General features: G+C 42.6%; 1 protein-coding gene across 1 annotated transcript; it reads right to left on the bottom strand.

Annotated features, from left to right (window-relative positions):
• Positions 1 to 8,307: 8,307 nt before the first annotated feature.
• LOC308362272 (tubulin alpha chain-like) lies at positions 8,308 to 13,647 on the bottom strand. Its single transcript, XM_080834846.1, has 4 exons — positions 13,533 to 13,647; positions 10,566 to 10,788; positions 9,861 to 10,009; positions 8,308 to 9,503 (listed from the first exon to the last, which is right to left on the bottom strand). Exons 1-4 carry the CDS (start codon positions 13,533 to 13,535, stop codon positions 8,526 to 8,528), a joined length of 1,353 nt encoding a protein of 450 aa, XP_080690972.1. The 5' UTR covers positions 13,536 to 13,647; the 3' UTR covers positions 8,308 to 8,525.
• Between the last annotated feature and the right edge of the window lie 3,729 nt (positions 13,648 to 17,376).

Below are 17,376 nucleotides of genomic sequence, written 5' to 3'. Positions count from 1 at the left end.
ACTAACTAATTCGACCGTAAAATCCAACACATTGTTGTTAAAATATACTAATGGTGTCCGTGCGCTCCTCATAGTAGCGTGCGAGCTAAGGTCTTGTATGCGAACGGGTACAATTCGCCTGTGCGAGAGTCGCCATTCGCTTCACGCGAATCAGGCACAATTCGAGTGGGCGAGACACTTTGTGAATGAAGCGCGCTTCACTTGACGCGATCTGAATTGCACAGAGACGGGTGCATATGAGACTGAATTGCACAGAGACGGGTGCATATGAGATATATACGTTGTTGACAATTCTCACAAAGACACGCGATCTGAATTGCACAGAGACGGGCGCATATGAGACATAGCCTACGTTGTTGTAATGTCATTTATTTCTTTAAAATATAAATTACACACCAATAATAAAATACACACTCACAAAATATAAAATACACACTCACAAAATATAAAATACACAATTCGAGTGGGCGAGAGTCGCCACTTTGTGAATGAAGCGCGCTTCACTTAGGACGCGAACTATAAAGACGACAACTCATTCAAAGACAAAACAAATAGCTGCACGTAACCTATAAACGTTGTTGAGACTTTTATTAAAGATCTTACTCATTCTCGTGGTCGGTAACAACAACAATAACAAAACAGAGACAAATAGCCACACGAAGGTCAAGAATGGTAATTTATTACTTTCTACGAATCCAACTGATACAAACATGTAGCCTACTGTTCTGGTAATAATTTACAGCAACTCTTGACTTCTATTGAAAGAGATTTAGACATCCTCAAAACCTGGTTTGATGTTAATAGATTGTCACTCAATAGAAAAATAAAAAAACGAATTCATGGTCTTTGGAAATCGAAAAGGAAATAGGTAAGGACATTCAATTAAAAATAAGTGATGCTGAACGAGTGACCGAGATAACATTTCTAGGAGTGGTCATTGACCATAAATTAACATGGAAACCACATGTTTATTATATCAAAGGAAAGAGCTCTAAGATGATAGCAATTTTGTACAAATCAAGAAGCATGTTAAACTATAAGGCCTTACATATTATTTACTGTTCACTTATACTTCCCTACATATCATATTGTGTGGAAGTCTGGGGATTGACATATAAATCAACTGTCAATGAAATCATTATTTTACAAAAACGTGCACTTTGAAAATACTGAGAAGATCTATAAACTATCGAAATAGTGCTTCTTTAGTTACTACGTTTTGACCATCATTAAGAGAAAGAGCATACATCAAATAGTGAGAAACTGGCAGTCAGTGTGTTTTTCATAGTTTAATAGTTCCTTTTCAAGTATGTGCATTAAGAAACCTTGAACAGTGCAATTGGCAATACACAGTTATTTCACAAATCAACATTACAAAAAAAGCTATATATTTCTATAGCAGTAAAAATATACACATCTCAATATATACATACACATCTCAATAGTTGAACTGTAATATAAATAACATAGCATATATATAATACAATATAATATAATGACTCAGTATAATGTGCAATGGAATAACATATGATATATATAATATAATGACTCAGTATAATGTGCAATGGAATAACATATGATATATATAATATGTGATACAATATAATATAATGTAATATATTTTAAGTATAGGTATATATTCATATTATATAATATATATATATATATTTGTACATTTGTACAATTTGACATACAATCATGCTCATAACATTTTCAGATCTATGCAGTGCAATTGACACAATATAGAATTTCACACAATATATGATATAATATAATAATTTAATCTAGGCTAGAACCCTTTAAAAAGTATCGTCTTGCTGAGCTTTTTTCGACTGTTGCCAGTCTGTAATTGCAGCGTGCTCAGTTTTGCAATGTGGTGCAGCCTGATTTTGTGGAATATGAATATATACCTATACTTCAAATATATTATATTATATTGTATCACATATTATATATATCATATATATGTTATTCCATTGCACATTATACTGAGTCATTAATTTCTTAATGCACAGTCATTCATTTCTTAATGCACATACTTGAAAAGGAACTATTAAACTATGAAAAACACACTGACTGCCAGTATTTCACTATTTGATGTATGCTCTTTCTCTTAATGATGGTCAATACGTAGTAACGAAAGAAGCACTAGTATTTTCAAAGTGCACGAGCTGTGCAAGAAAGGTGCGCGTTTATCATAGACCCATGCACATGAATGACTGGCGATTTAACTAGCGAGATTCAAAGTAATGTAGAGGCAAATCTTTTTCACACACTTCACGTAGAGCATAAACCCTTGAATAATCCATGAAATTGGTTGCGAAATGTAAAAGGTTATCGTGATTTGTATCCAGATAAACAGCAGCTCCTGGCAACTTGCGGTTGTTTGACACGTTTGACAGACCTCTAGCGTCAGAGAGCTCCTGTAACAATATGGCGGCGACGCGTTTCGCCGAGGCAACGGGCTGAAGCAGTGGATGTATACGTAGACGCCGCCTCCACTGCTTCTCGGCGAAACGCGTCGCCGCCATATTGTTACAGGAGCTCTCTGACGTCAGAGGTCTGTCAAACGTGTCAAACAACCGCAAGTTGCCAGGAGCTGCGGTTTGTCTGGATACAAATCACGATAACCTTTTACATTTCGCAACCAATTTCATGGAGTATTCAAGGGTTTATGCTCTACGTGAAGTGTGTGAAAAAGATTTGCCTCTACATTACTTTGAATCTCGCTAGTTAAATCGCCAGTCATTCATGTGCATGGGTCTATGATAAACGCGCACCTGTCTTGCACAGCTCGTGCACTTTGAAAATACTGAGAAGATCTATAAACTATCGAAATAGTGCTTCTTTAGTTACTAGGTATTGACCATCATTAAGAGAAAGAGCATACATCAAATAGTGAGAAACTGGCAGTCAGTGTGTTTTTCATAGTTTAATAGTTCCTTTTCAAGTATGTGCATTAAGAAACCTTGAACAGTGCAATTGGCAATACACAGTTATTTCACAAATCAACATTACAAAAAAAGCTATATATTTCTATAGCAGTAAAAATATACACATCTCAATATATACATACACATCTCAATAGTTGAACTGTAATATAAATAACATAGCATATACAGCCGCGGAAAAAATTAAGAGACCACTTCAAAATTATCAGTTTCTCTGGTTTTACTTTTTATTGGTATGTGTTAAAGTAAAATGTACATTTTTGTTTTATTCTATAACCTACTGGCAACATTCCTACCAAATTTCGAATAAAAATATTGTCATTTAGATCATTTATTTGCAGAAAAATGACAATTGGTCAAATTAGCAAAAAATATGCAGTGTCTTCAGATCTCGAATAATGCAAAGAAAACAAGCTCATATTCATTTTTAAACTACACAATACTAATGCTTTAACTTAGGAAGAGTTCAGAAATCAATATTTGGTGGAATAACCTTGATTTAAAATCACAACTTTCATGTGTCTTGGCATGCTCTCCACCAGTCTTTCACATTGCCGTTGGGTGACTTTATGCTACTCCTGGCACAAGAATTCAAGCAGCTCGGCTTCTTTTCATGGCTTGTGACCATCCATCTTCCTCTTGATCACATTTCAGAGGTTTTTTATGGGATTCAGGTCTCGAAATTGGGCTGGCCATGACAGGGTCCTGATCTGGTGGTACTCCATCCACACCTTTATTGGCCTGGCTGTGTGGCATGGAGCATTGCCCTGCTGGAAAAAACACTTCTCAGAGTTGGGGAACATTGTCAGAGCAAAAGGAAGCAAGTTTTTCTTCCGGGACAACGTTGTACTTTGCCTGGCTGAGGTTTGTAAAAGACCATAAGGATTGAACCAAAGCGGACTGGAGGGTCTCCTAGTTCGTCTTCTCTGATGAGTCCAATTTTCAGCTTTGCCCAACACATGGTCGTCTGATGGTTAGACGGAGACCTGGAGAGGCCTACAAGCCACAGAGTCTTGCACCTACTGTGAAATTGGACTCATCAGAGAAGACGAACTAGGAGACCCTCCAGTCCGCTTTGGTTCAATCCTTATGGTCTTTTACAAACCTCAGCCAGGCAAAGTACAACGTTGTCCCGGAAGAAAAACTTCCTTCTTTTTGCTCTGACAATGTTCCCCAACTCTGAGAAGTGTTTTTTCCAGCAGGGCAATGCTCCATGCCACACAGCCAGGCCAGTAAAGGTGTGGATGGAGTATCACCAGATCAGGACCCTGTCATGGCCAGCCCAATTTCGAGACCTGAATCCCATAAAAAACCCTCTGAAATGTGATCAAGAGGAAGATGGATGGTCACAAGCCATGAAAAGAAGCCGAGCTGCTTGAATTCTTGCGCCAGGAGTAGCATAAAGTCACCCAACGGCAATGTGAAAGACTGGTGGAGAGCATGCCAAGACACATGAAAGTTGTGATTTTAAATCAAGGTTATTCCACCAAATATTGATTTCTGAACTCTTCCTAAGTTAAAGCATTAGTATTGTGTAGTTTAAAAATGAATATGAGCTTGTTTTCTTTGCATTATTCGAGATCTGAAGACACTGCATCTTTTTTGCTATTTTGACCAATTGTCATTTTTCTGCAAATAAATGATCTAAATGACAATGTTTTTATTTGAAATTTGGTAGGAATGTTGCCAGTAGGTTATAGAATAAAACAAAAATGTACATTTTACTTTAACACATACCAATAAATAGTAAAACCAGAGAAACTGATCATTTTGAAGTGGTCTCTTAATTTTTTCCGCGGCTGTATATAATACAATATAATATAATGACTCAGTATAATGTGCAATGGAATAACATATGATATATATAATATGTGATACAATATAATATAATGTAATATATTTTAAGTATAGGTATATATTCATATTATATAATATATATATATATATATATATATATATATTTGTACAATTTGACATATACAATCATGCTCATAACATTTTCAGATCTATGCAGTGCAATTGACACAATATAGAATTTCACACAATATATGATATAATATAATAATTTAATCTAGGCTAGAACCCTTTAAAAAGTATCGTATTTTTTCGACTGTTGCCAGTCTGTAATTGCAGCGTGCTCAGTTTTGCAATGTGGTGCAGCCTGATTTTGTGGAATATGAATATATACCTATACTTCAAATATATTATATTATATTGTATCACATATTATATATATCATATATATGTTATTCCATTGCACATTATACTGAGTCATTAATTTCTTAATGCACAGTCATTCATTTCTTAATGCACATACTTGAAAAGGAACTATTAAACTATGAAAAACACACTGACTGCCAGTATTTCACTATTTGATGTATGCTCTTTCTCTTAATGATGGTCAATACGTAGTAACTAAAGAAGCACTATTTCGATAGTTTATAGAGCTTCTCAGTATTTTCAAAGTGCACGAGCTGTGCAAGACAGGTGCGCGTTTATCATAGACCCATGCACATGAATGACTGGCGATTTAACTAGCGAGATTCAATAGCCTGGATACCAGCCTGAACTCCGCCCACAAAATTTTTGGGCTGGGAGATTCAGTCTGGAGTCGAGTTAGTTGGGAGGGTTTAAACGGCCCCGAAAAGTGATCTGACCATTCAAATTGTAAGGGCGGGCTTTATACGTTGATGGACAGATATAGATAGAATACCGGTATACATCGAACAAAGATGGCGCCGTCTCGGAAGCTTAGTGGGACATATTTTATATGATTTAAGCTATCTACACGACTTTTATATGTCTACATTGACTCGGTTAGTTGTGTATACGCAAAACGAGTGTTGCCCAGGATTATAGGTCTTAACTGAAGCACTCTAGAGCATTATTGATAGGTTATGCTAACGCGTAGAGAAAAAAAAACATTCAAACGAATGGTAGCTTCTAGCCTTGAGTGCTAATTAAGTAACGTCTCAACAGATATGACAGCGCATTCATTTTGAAAGAGGAACAGAGAAACGCGATCAAGGCATTTGTCGATTGAAAAGATGTTTTTGCCGTCCTTCCTACGGGATCAGGTAAAAGTTTAATCTATCAGATGGAAATACTACGTTGCTCTGATTGGTTCTAGGTATCCAATTCAGCGAAGAGGAATTTTCTTTCCTGGTTCGTTGAAACACGCCCCATAATCACAGCCCAATAGTCCGGTCTCAGACTCATATTCTGACTAGAATTATGAGTATGACATCGTCAGGCTAGAGATTCAAAGTAATGTAGAGGCAAATCTTTTTCACACACTTCACGTAGAGCATAAACCCTTGAATACTCCATGAAATTGGTTGCGAAATGTAAAAGGTTATCGTGATTTGTATCCAGATAAACCGCAGCTCCTGGCAACTTGCGGTTGTTTAACACGTATGACAGACCTCTGGCGTCAGAGCGCTCCTGTAACAATATGGCGGCGACGCGTTTCGCCGAGGCAACGGGCTGAAGCAGTGGAGGCGGCGTCTACGTATACATGTCTATGGTTAGAACCATCAAGGCGACTCCTGTCCTTTTGTCTAGGTTGATGGGCCATCAGACCTGGTTCCTGGCTTTTTTGTGTCTTGGAACCAGAGCTATTACACTCTGATTGTTTGTTTTTGAAATAAATGACTTGAAATGACATTGCTTGACCGTGTAGCTATTTGTCTCTGTTTTGTTATTGTTGCTGTTACCGACCACGAGAATGAGTAAGATCTTTAATAAAAGTCTCAACAACGTAGGTTACGTGCAGCTATTTGTTTTGTCTTTGAATGAGTTGTCGTCTTTATAGTTCGCGTCCTAAGTGAAGCGCGCTTCATTCACAAAGTGGCGACTCTCGCCCACTCGAATTGTGTATTTTGTGAGTGTGTATTTTATTATTGGTGTGTAATTTATATTTTAAAGAAATAAATGACATTACAACAACGTATATGTCTCATGCGCCCGTCTCTGTGCAATTCATATCGCGTGTCTTTGTGAGAATTGTCAACAACGTATATATTTCATATGCACCCGTCTCTGTGCAATTCAGTCTCATATGCACCCGTCTCTGTGCAATTCAGATCGCGTCAAGTGAAGCGCGCTTCATTCACAAAGTGTCTCGCCCACTCGAATTGTGCCTGATTCGCGTGAAGCGAATGGCGACTCTCGCGCAGGCGAATTGTACCAATTCCCAGCTATGGCCTTACCTGAGCGTGCCCCTGGTTCCTGTCGTTACTACCTTACGCCACTCTTCACACACAAACAAACAAGTCTGTGTAGGCAACATGTATGTAAGTCCATGTGAATGCACTCAGAAATGTTAATACACTCAGAAATGTGAATGCATACAGGTATGAAAAGCTATAGCTGGAGACCAAAGAGGATTATGTTCTGTGTTTATGGAACACGTCCTGTGTGTGTGTGTGTGTGTTTATGGAAAACGTCCTTTGACGGCTAATAAGTCCCTCGGTTTGATCTCTCTTGACTTACACCGTTATGTGTTCTACCAAAACACCTGGCTAACCGGTGAGAGGATCTGTGTGGTCAGGAAGAGTTAAACTGGTGAAGTCTAGTCCAGGGATAGATCTGTTAAAGTGAGCTGATAGAGTTCATGTCTGTCTTCTGTTGTGTCTGAGGCCAGTGAGGTTGTAAACGGCCCAGATAACCTGCTCATGTGTCTGTGGTTGTGCTACTGAAATGCTAATGTAGCAAATGTAGCTCTGTGGTTGTGCTACTGAAATGCTAATGTTGCTAATGTAGCTCATTGGTGTCTGTGCTTGCGATTCTGAAATGCTAATGTTGCTAATATGTCTCTGTGGTTGTGCTTCTGCAATGCTAATGTTGGTAATGTAGCTCATGTGTGTCTGTGGTTGTTCTGAGTGCTTCTGAAACGCTAATGTTGCTAATGTATGCTCTGAGTGCTGATGAGGTTCTCAAGGCTTCTGTGTAAAAGGCAACTCTTCCCCTTATACTTGTCAACTTAGAGCTGAAAGCACAGAATTAGCATTTTTGTCTTCCTCCTTTAAGTGGTGGCTTAAGCACTTTACTGCATACACAGCATCCTCACTGATGATTCCAGTGAGCCATTAACTGTGTGTGTGTGTGTGTGTGTGTGTGTGTGTGTGTGTTCATTAAGTTTCCTGTTGGGTTTCACTTAACCTTTTACATTTTATTCTCAGCATGGAGAAAATGGCAGCCATCAGTGTCTATGCAGTGCTGTGGTACTCTTAATGGATCAATAAGGAGAGCATTAGACCAGAGGAGAGGTTTAAGGATCAATAAGGAGAGCATTAGACTTGGCGGAGAGGTTTAAGGATATCTTTCTTTTTATTGAAACCTTGACCATCTGTAGGAATGTTTTTCTAGCTTGGTGGAATGTGCTTATATGCTGGAGCCTTCCATTGATGCTCGGCCTGCCCGTCAAGACAGGTTACAACATGGAGTCTGTTCTCTTCATATCAGCAAGAGGCAGCTGGAGGTTTCAGGTGGAGATTGGAGATACCCGCGGGTGGGGGTCACAGGGTTAGGGGGTCCATGGTTAGGAGGTCACGGGATCAACAGAGCCCCTTCTTAGTACTCCTCCCCCTCCTCATCCTCCTCTCCAACGCTGTCGGTGCCCACCTCCTCGTAGTCCTTCTCCAGGGCGGCCATGTCTTCTCTGGCCTCGGAGAACTCTCCCTCCTCCATGCCCTCACCCACGTACCAGTGCACGAAGGCCCTCTTGGCGTACATCAGGTCGAACTTGTGGTCCAGACGGGCCCAGGCCTCAGCAATGGCGGTGGTGTTGCTCAGCATACACACGGCCCTCTGCACCTTGGCCAGGTCTCCGCCCGGCACCACAGTGGGGGGCTGGTAGTTGATGCCCACCTTGAAGCCAGTGGGGCACCAGTCCACAAACTGGATGGTGCGCTTGGTCTTGATGGTGGCGATGGCAGAGTTGACGTCTTTGGGCACCACGTCACCACGGTACAGCAGACAGCAGGCCATGTACTTGCCATGACGAGGGTCGCACTTCACCATTTGATTGGCTGGCTCGAAGCAGGCGTTGGTGATGTCAGCCACAGACAGCTGCTCGTGGTAGGCCTTTTCAGCTGAGATGACTGGAGCATAGGTGGCCAGGGGGAAGTGGATACGTGGGTAGGGCACCAAGTTGGTCTGGAACTCTGTCAGGTCCACATTCAGGGCACCATCGAATCTGAGGGAAGCAGTGATGGAGGACACAATCTGGCCAATCAGCCTGTTGAGGTTGGTGTAGGTGGGACGCTCGATGTCCAGGTTCCTGCGGCAGATGTCATAGATGGCCTCATTGTCCACCATGAAGGCACAGTCGGAGTGCTCCAGGGTGGTGTGGGTGGTCAGGATGGAGTTGTAGGGCTCCACCACTGCAGTGGACACCTGGGGGGCTGGGTAGACGGCAAACTCAAGCTTGGACTTCTTGCCGTAGTCGACGGAGAGACGCTCCATCAGCAGAGAGGTGAAGCCGGATCCGGTGCCTCCACCGAAGCTGTGGAAGATGAGGAACCCCTGGAGACCTGTGCACTGGTCAGCCTGAGGGTCAGGAGATAGAGGGAGTTTAAATTGTGAACATTCACTTCAGCAGAGGTTTTGGTCTTATAAAACAAAGGTTTTACTACAATGTACTTTTCAACAAAGTACACTAAGTACATATTGTTACCTGAGGGCAACCTGAACATGACACTATCTTGCAATAAAGTTCACTTAACATTTGCTTGATGTTACCTGCATTTAACTGACCTGGTTAAGAGGGTTAAGGGTTAAGTAATAGTAGTTAGTCTGCAAGCTGTTGGCATTGATACGACATGTGTTGATTTAGCGATCAGCAGGCAAACATGTCAGCAGTACAGGATGGCGTCCTGTCAACCGTTGGCGTTTGCTATTTCTTACCAGTTTGCGGGTCCTGTCCAGCACCAGGTCGATGATCTCCTTGCCGATGGTGTAGTGTCCGCGGGCGTAGTTATTGGCTGCGTCTTCCTTGCCAGTGATGAGCTGCTCGGGGTGGAACAGCTGCCGGTAGGTACCTGTGCGCACCTCATCTGCAGGACAAGAAAAGGCACGCTTTAGCTAAGAGCACTTAAATCAAACTTGAAAGAGGTTGTTGAGGCGCAAAACCCTAAAAAAGGTGAACTTCCGGTCACCATGACGAGGATTAAGCAAATGATTTGTATTGCAGCTGTTTAAAACAATACTGCAAGCCCATGATCAGGTCATACGTACTCTGGTGTTCAACATCACCATGGCAATATGATAACAACATCACCATAGCAATATGATACATACTCTGGTGTGCAACATCAACATGGCAATATGATACTAACTCTGGTATACAACATCCCCATGGCAATATGATACTAACTCTGGTGTACAACATCCCCATGGCAATATGATAACATGTTCAGTGATTAGACTAATGTTATCTTCAGTAGTGCTATTAATGTTCTACGTTAGTTACTCTATACTTATTTATTCAGTAGGCAACTTGACACATACTAATTGATGGTCAAATTGGTATTACTGAAAGCTTACAGATAACGGTGTGTGTGTGATTGTATGTGTGTGTGTGTGTGTGTGTGTGTGTGTGTGTGTGCATACCAATAACGGTGGGCTCCAGGTCTACAAAGACAGCGCGAGGGACGTGTTTCCCAGCTCCAGTCTCGCTGAAGAAGGTGTTGAAGGAGTCGTCTCCTCCTCCGATGGTCTTGTCGCTGGGCATCTGGCCATCCGGCTGGATCCCGTGCTCCAGGCAATACAACTCCCAGCATGCATTGCCCATCTGGGTTCCGGCCTGGCCGACATGAATGGAAATACACTCACGCTGGAGAGAGAGAGAGAGAGAGAGAGAGAGAGAGAGAGAGGGAGAAGTTAAAATGGAGGACGTTCATGAAAAATTCATTCCATTGTGGCATTAGCGCCATTGTTCCATGTGTAATGGGTAGGATCATATTTAGTTGCATTCATGTAAAGGTATATGTCCATTACTGAAGCTGCACAGGGCCTCTTAGGTAAGTAGAAGAACAAACGACATTCTGGACGATCATTATTATGTCTGGTATTTTGTTTCGTCTAGAAGACAAAGGAACTTGTTCTACAGTTGAAAGGAATGGAGAGCAGAGGGAGCGACCTGACCAATGTTTCCTGTCAGACTGAGGACTTGGCGTGACTTAATTAGTTTTGATTTGATCAGTCAACATTTGCCAGGCCAGAGCACGAGGATGTGCAGTGAACTTGTGGTGTCCCAGAGGTAGGCCACATACGGTCAGAGCGTGTTTGTGTCCTCTTTCTGCTCGGATGTTGAGAGGTGTTTAGTTATGGAAGGCACTCCACTCCTTTAAGAGGCCGAAAGCTAAACACACCACCATCTGGCTCTGTCGCTAAGAGGGGAACTACGAGCTGGTATCTGGTGACTAAGAGGGGAACTACAAGCTGGTATCTGGCCTCTAAGAGGGGAACTACTAGCTGGTATCTGGTCTCTAAGAGGGGAACTACGAGCTGGTATCTGGTCTCTAACAGGGGAACTACGAGCTGGTATCTGGTCTCTAACAGGGGAACTACAAGCTGGTATCTGAAGTCTAAGAGGGGAACTATGAGCTGGTATCTGGGGTAACTAACTGCTAACAGTTTTCAAGGGTGGCCACACATGCACACACACACACACACGCCCTCCCACTGACTCTGTGCTCTGATTAAACACACAAAACCTTCATGTCTATAAATGTCCACAGCACACACACATGCAAACACACACATTACTGTACAGGTTTACCTCCAACTGCCCGTTTCTAAAGCTGTAAAATCAATCTCCACCCCCCCCCCCCCTCCCACCCCCACCCCACCAATCAATAGTTTCTAATGTTTCAGATCAATATTCCAGGCCACACCCCTCATGCCAACACCTGCTAGATCACTCATCACACACGCGTACATTTACAGACAAAGACACATTTCTTCTGCCTAACCCTAACCCTGCTAGACGCCGGTACAATTCATTATCTGTGAGCTGATCCACTTTGCAGCATTACGAACATGTATCATTGGTTTGGAGGAATGACGTGTGTGTTCATGTCTATGTGTGTGTTGCGCATGAGTGTGTATGTTGGGCATGAGTGTGTGTGTGTGTGCGCATGAGTGTGAGTGTGGGTGTGGGGGGGTCATCTCTCCACCGCTGGGGAGAACGTGGCTCTGGGCTTACTGTGAGTGTGTGTGTCTGTGTGTGTGTGTGTGTGTGGGTGTGGGTGGAGAACGTGGCTCTGGGCTAACTGCTGAGTCACTATGAAGCTTAGCGGGGGGGGGAGGTAGGGAGGGGTTCCTGCAGCTCCCATCCTCTGAGAATCAGCATTAAGCGTGTGTGTCTGTCTGTGTGTGTGTGTGTGTGTGTGTGTGTGTTTGTGTGTGTGTGTGTGTGTGTGTGTGTGTGTGTCTGAGAATCAGCATTAAGCTGCTGCTGCAGGAGTCTAGTTTCCTTCCATCTCGCTCTTTTGTTCTTTTCTTTCTTGTTATCTTTTCCCTCTTTTGTTTTCCTGGTTCACAGTAACTTATATCCCCCCCCCCCCCCCCCCCCCTCGCTCTCTCATTCTCCTGCTGTCTGTGCAGCTGGAGCTTGGGCGGAGACTCTAGACCCGACTAATGTGACGAAGAAGGAAAAAGAAAAAGAGAGACAGTAGGACAGAGAGAGAAACGGCCTGGCATAAAGGAAAAGGAGAAAGAGAGAGAGAGAGAGATAGAAATAGACTGGCACAGAGGAAAAAGAGATTGAGATAAATGGCATAGCAAACATGAAAAAGAACGAGAGAGAGAGAGCGAAACGGAACGGCCTAGCACACAGTAAAAAGCCTACAGGGCAGGGCCGTCCCCCTCCCCTCCCCTCCCCCACACAGCTTTGTGCTCGAGCGATAGACAGAGGAGAAAAAGGGAGGGGATAGAGAGAGAGAGCTCAAGGCCGCCTAGCAACTAACGTTTTTTCCCTCCTTTTTCAAACAAGCCCCTGGTACCCTGCAGTAATATTTAAGCCCTCGAACACCGCCAGAAAATAACCAATCAGAAACGAGCCTTCGGGTTCATCAATGACATGCAGTCATTTCCAGTGAGGGAAGGCAAGGACAGGGTGTACTGAGCCATTCAAAGGTAAACGATGAGGGATTCTTCTTCCTTCTCACCGACTAAACATCACCAGTAGAATTGGCACGAGTCCCAAAAGCTCCTAGATTCTGAGACCTGACCACGGAGACGCTGTGCGTGTGTGTGCGTGTGTGTGTGTGTGTGTGCGTGTCCTTTTTTACCACCACAGCCCCAACCAAATGAGCTACTGGTAAGGAGGAACAGCACACACACACACACACACACACACACACTGTCTCCTCTCATACTAAACAGAGAAACCCAATCTCCAATAACAATTTACAACCTGCCCCATTTCCGTCTAAACCCATTACCAGGCCATGTGTTCTGTTCTCATGAATAATAGCAGTCTTGTAAGTAGATGCAGCATTAACCGTTATCTGTTCCTGGCTCACATCGAGCACTCACATCTGTCTGAGGAATTACTCAGAGAAATGGACTCACCATTTTGTCAGATTCTTCCTTCAGAGGCCGATGTTGAGGATTCGGATGGTGAATGGAGTTATGCCGGGGCTGGGGCCGGTCGGGGGTTATATGCAGCTCCCCACCCTGGGGGGAGGGGCAGGAAACCGTCGCCACGACGATGGCGGGAGCGAACGTTGAGAGCAGAGAAGAAAAGAAAGGGAGGGGCTGAACCACTCAGCCAGGAAGAGGGAGGGAGTGTGTGTGTGTGTGTGTTTGTGTGTGTGAGAGAGAGAAAGAGACAATAGAGAGAGAGATATAGAGAGGGAAATGGTGTAACCGTTAGAACAGAGAGAGGGGATGTTTGAGACATTGTATGCAAGCTTAAGTGAAACTGTGTGTGTGTGTGTGTCTGTATGAGAGAGACAAACAGCAGTGTGAGTTCAATATTTACACCCACTGTATGACAGGACATAAAAGTGAGGCTTCCTGGACCACACACACACACACGGAAATTTTAAGAGACGCTCGTAAAATAACATCAGCAAAGAGGACTGTTGGGAAGACTGTCAAACACATGAAATCCCTCCCAGCCGCACGCTGCAGTCTCCTCATGCAGACAGGATTAAGGGCTGTTTGGAATAGCAGAGGTTTACTCCAAACCTCCTAATGTGTCTTCTACTGCAGGACAGATTTACAGAGACCAATCTGAAGCATGAAGTGTGTTTCTTCAAACAGTGTGAGGGTGATATTTTTTCCTAACAGCACTGTGAGGGTGTGTGTGTGTGTGTGTGTGTGCGGTGCCCTTGGTTCATCCCTCAAGCAGACGCCATCATTTCAATACATCACCACTCAGGAATGAGGCAGTGCAGAGTGCAACTGTGTGTTTTATTGTGTGCTCCCCTTTTCTTGTGTGTTTTATTGTGTGCTCCCCTTTTCTTGTGTGTGTGTGTGTGTGTGTGTGTGTGTGTGTGTGTGTGTGTGTGATATTATGTGTGTTTATTTATGTACATGAAACAAAGACCTTTTGAGAGTGTGTCAAGCATTTGCAAAACATGTTTTATAATAAGGGAGGAGATTCAGATGTGTGTTTTATATTAAGGGAGGATTCAGATGTGTGTTTTATATTAAGAGAGGATTCAGATGTGTGTTTTATATTAAGGGAGGATTCAGATGTGTGTTTTATATTAAGAGAGGATTCAGATGTGCTGAAAGATATTTTATAATAAGAGAGGATTCATATGTGTTTAAAGGTGTTTTATAATAAGGGAGGATTCAGATGTGTTTAAAGGTGTTTTATAATAAGAGAGGATTCAGATGTGCTAAAAGATGTTTTATAATAAGGGAGGATTCAGATGTGTGTTTTATATTAAGAGATGATTCAGATGTGCTAAAAGATGTTTTATAATAAGGGAGGATTCAGATGTGTGTTTTATATTAAGAGATGATTCAGATGTGCTAAAAGATATTTTATAATAAGAGAGGATTCAGATGTGGTAAAAGGTGTTTTATAATAAGAGAGGATTCAGATGTGCTAAAAGATGTTTTATAATAAGAGAGGATTCAGATGTGCTAAAAGATGTTTTATAATAAGGGAGGATTCAGATGTGTGTTTTATATTAAGAGATGATTCAGATGTGCTAAAAGATATTTTATAATAAGAGAGGATTCAGATGTGCTAAAAGATGTTTTATAATAAGGGAGGATTCAGATAAGGGAGGATTCAGATGTGTGTTTTATATTAAGGGAGGATTCAGATGTGTCTTTTATATTAAGAGAGGATTCAGATATGTTAAAAGATATTTTATAATAAGAGAGGATTCAGATGTGGTAAAAGGTGTTTTATAATAAGGGAGGATTCATATGTGTTTAAAGGTGTTTTATACTAAGAGAGAATTCAGATGTGCTTAAAGGTGTTTTATAATAAGAGAGGATTCAGATGTGCTAAAAGATGTTTTATAATAAGGGAGGATTCAGATGTGCTAAAAGATGTTTTATAATAAGAGAGGATTCAGATGTGTTAAAAGGTGGTTTATAATAAGGGAGGATTCAGATGTGCTAAAAGGTGTTTTATATTAAGGGAGGATTCAGATGTGCTATAAGGTGTTTTATAATAAGGGAGGATTCAGATGTGGTGAAAGGTGTTTTATAATAAGGGAGGATTCAGATGTGCTATAAGGTGTTTTATAATAAGGGAGGATTCAGATGTGGTGAAAGGTGTTTTATAATAAGGGAGGATTCAGATGTGCTATAAGGTGACGTAACAAGAGCAGACCACCAGCCTCAAGCCAGAGGGGGGAGATCTTGAGATGGAGTGTCCATCATGCTCACCTTCAAACGTCTCTGAGGTCACATCCTGTGAGGGGAAATGTGACGTCAGACTGATCTAATACTACACACCACTCCACATCAGGGCCAGATGAGTGTGTGACCTCTGATTGATTGCTACACACCACTACTCAGTGTGGTGCATATAACTGGCTGGAGTGTGTTGATGAATTATGAGTGGACTTCATGGCCCTGAGATGCCAGACACAATTCAGAGGATGACAGGGTTGTGGTGATAGTAGTTAAGTCCGGAAGAGCAGGGCCAGATCAGTGCCAGACCAGGGCCAGATCAGTGCCAGACCAGGGCCAGATCAGTGCCACACCTGGGCCAGATCAGAGCCAGACCAGGGCCACACCAGGGCAAGGTATAAGTCACAATCAGCTGCCATCTGGGATGAGTGAAGAGCTCCGAGCGCATGTAAAACTGTAACTCTGGATGAATTCTGCCTGTTTTGAGAGTAAAGCAGCTGAGCATGAGAGGAATGTTCTGTTGTGACAACGCCGTCGTTAACAAGGAGGCCTTCCACAGCTTCACGCACGACCAGCACAGCACGACCACAGCTGAGATTGACCCTATAGTTATAAATAGTTACATATAGTTTTATATAGTAGTGAACTGCACCTCTGCCCTACATTGGTGTTATAGTGTACAGGTTATCTATGGCGTGCCATAACTTATGAGACCACAAGGTGTCACTTGGGGGTTTGAGTGATGACTACACTGCTACGGTGGTGTGTGAGTGTGTGTGCACGTTTGTGTGTGTTCGGGGGTTGGTATAGAGAGCTCAGTTTACTAATAGGATGAAAGAGAGGACTAGAAGAATAGCCTGACATTCTGATGAAACCCCCCTTTGTTCTCCCGCTCATACTGTTCTGTTGTTCTACTGTTCTCCGCTCATACTGTTTCCTCTTCTCTCGCTCATAATGTTTCTTCTTCTCTCGCTCATACTGTTTCTTCTTCTCTCGCTCATACTGTTTCTTCTTCTCTCGCTCATACTATTTCTTGTTCTCCCGCTCATACTGTTTCTTGCACCCCAATGGATGCTCTAACCCTAACCCAATGGATGCTCATCTTTCATGCATCTGTGAATAAACTGGTTGAAATTAAATAGTAATGAGACTAGCTTTAGAGTGCGGTTTTTTCTTCAGAACAAAGAGCAAGCCGGGAAATTTCACAGGTTGGTCGGTTGAGAAAATTGTCAACTTTCTTTGAAACCGAAAAGACATATTTACACCAACATCTGAGGTGGTTTGCCATATAAGAGTACCCAGGCCCTTTGAAGGATCCTGTGTGTGTGTGGGTGTGGGTGTGGGTGTGTGGGGAGAGGTGTGTGTGTGTGTGTGGGGAGGGGCGTGTGTGTGTGTGTGGGGAGGGGTGTGTGTGTGTGTGGATCTCCTACATGGCTGTCAGCCCCAGGCCAGCTCAGGCTCTGTCATTTAAGAAGCACGCTAACACCACGAGGGAGGGACTAATGCTAAGTAGCGTGAGAGTTACCATGACAACCTCTGACATGCGGATCCGTAGCTCACAAACATTTGCCTATTATCACGACCAAGG

Source organism: Sprattus sprattus (genome assembly GCF_963457725.1).
Source record: "Sprattus sprattus genome assembly, chromosome: 3".
NCBI classification, from domain to species: domain Eukaryota; kingdom Metazoa; phylum Chordata; class Actinopteri; order Clupeiformes; family Clupeidae; genus Sprattus; species Sprattus sprattus.
This window is presented reverse-complemented; position numbering and strand designations above follow the sequence as displayed.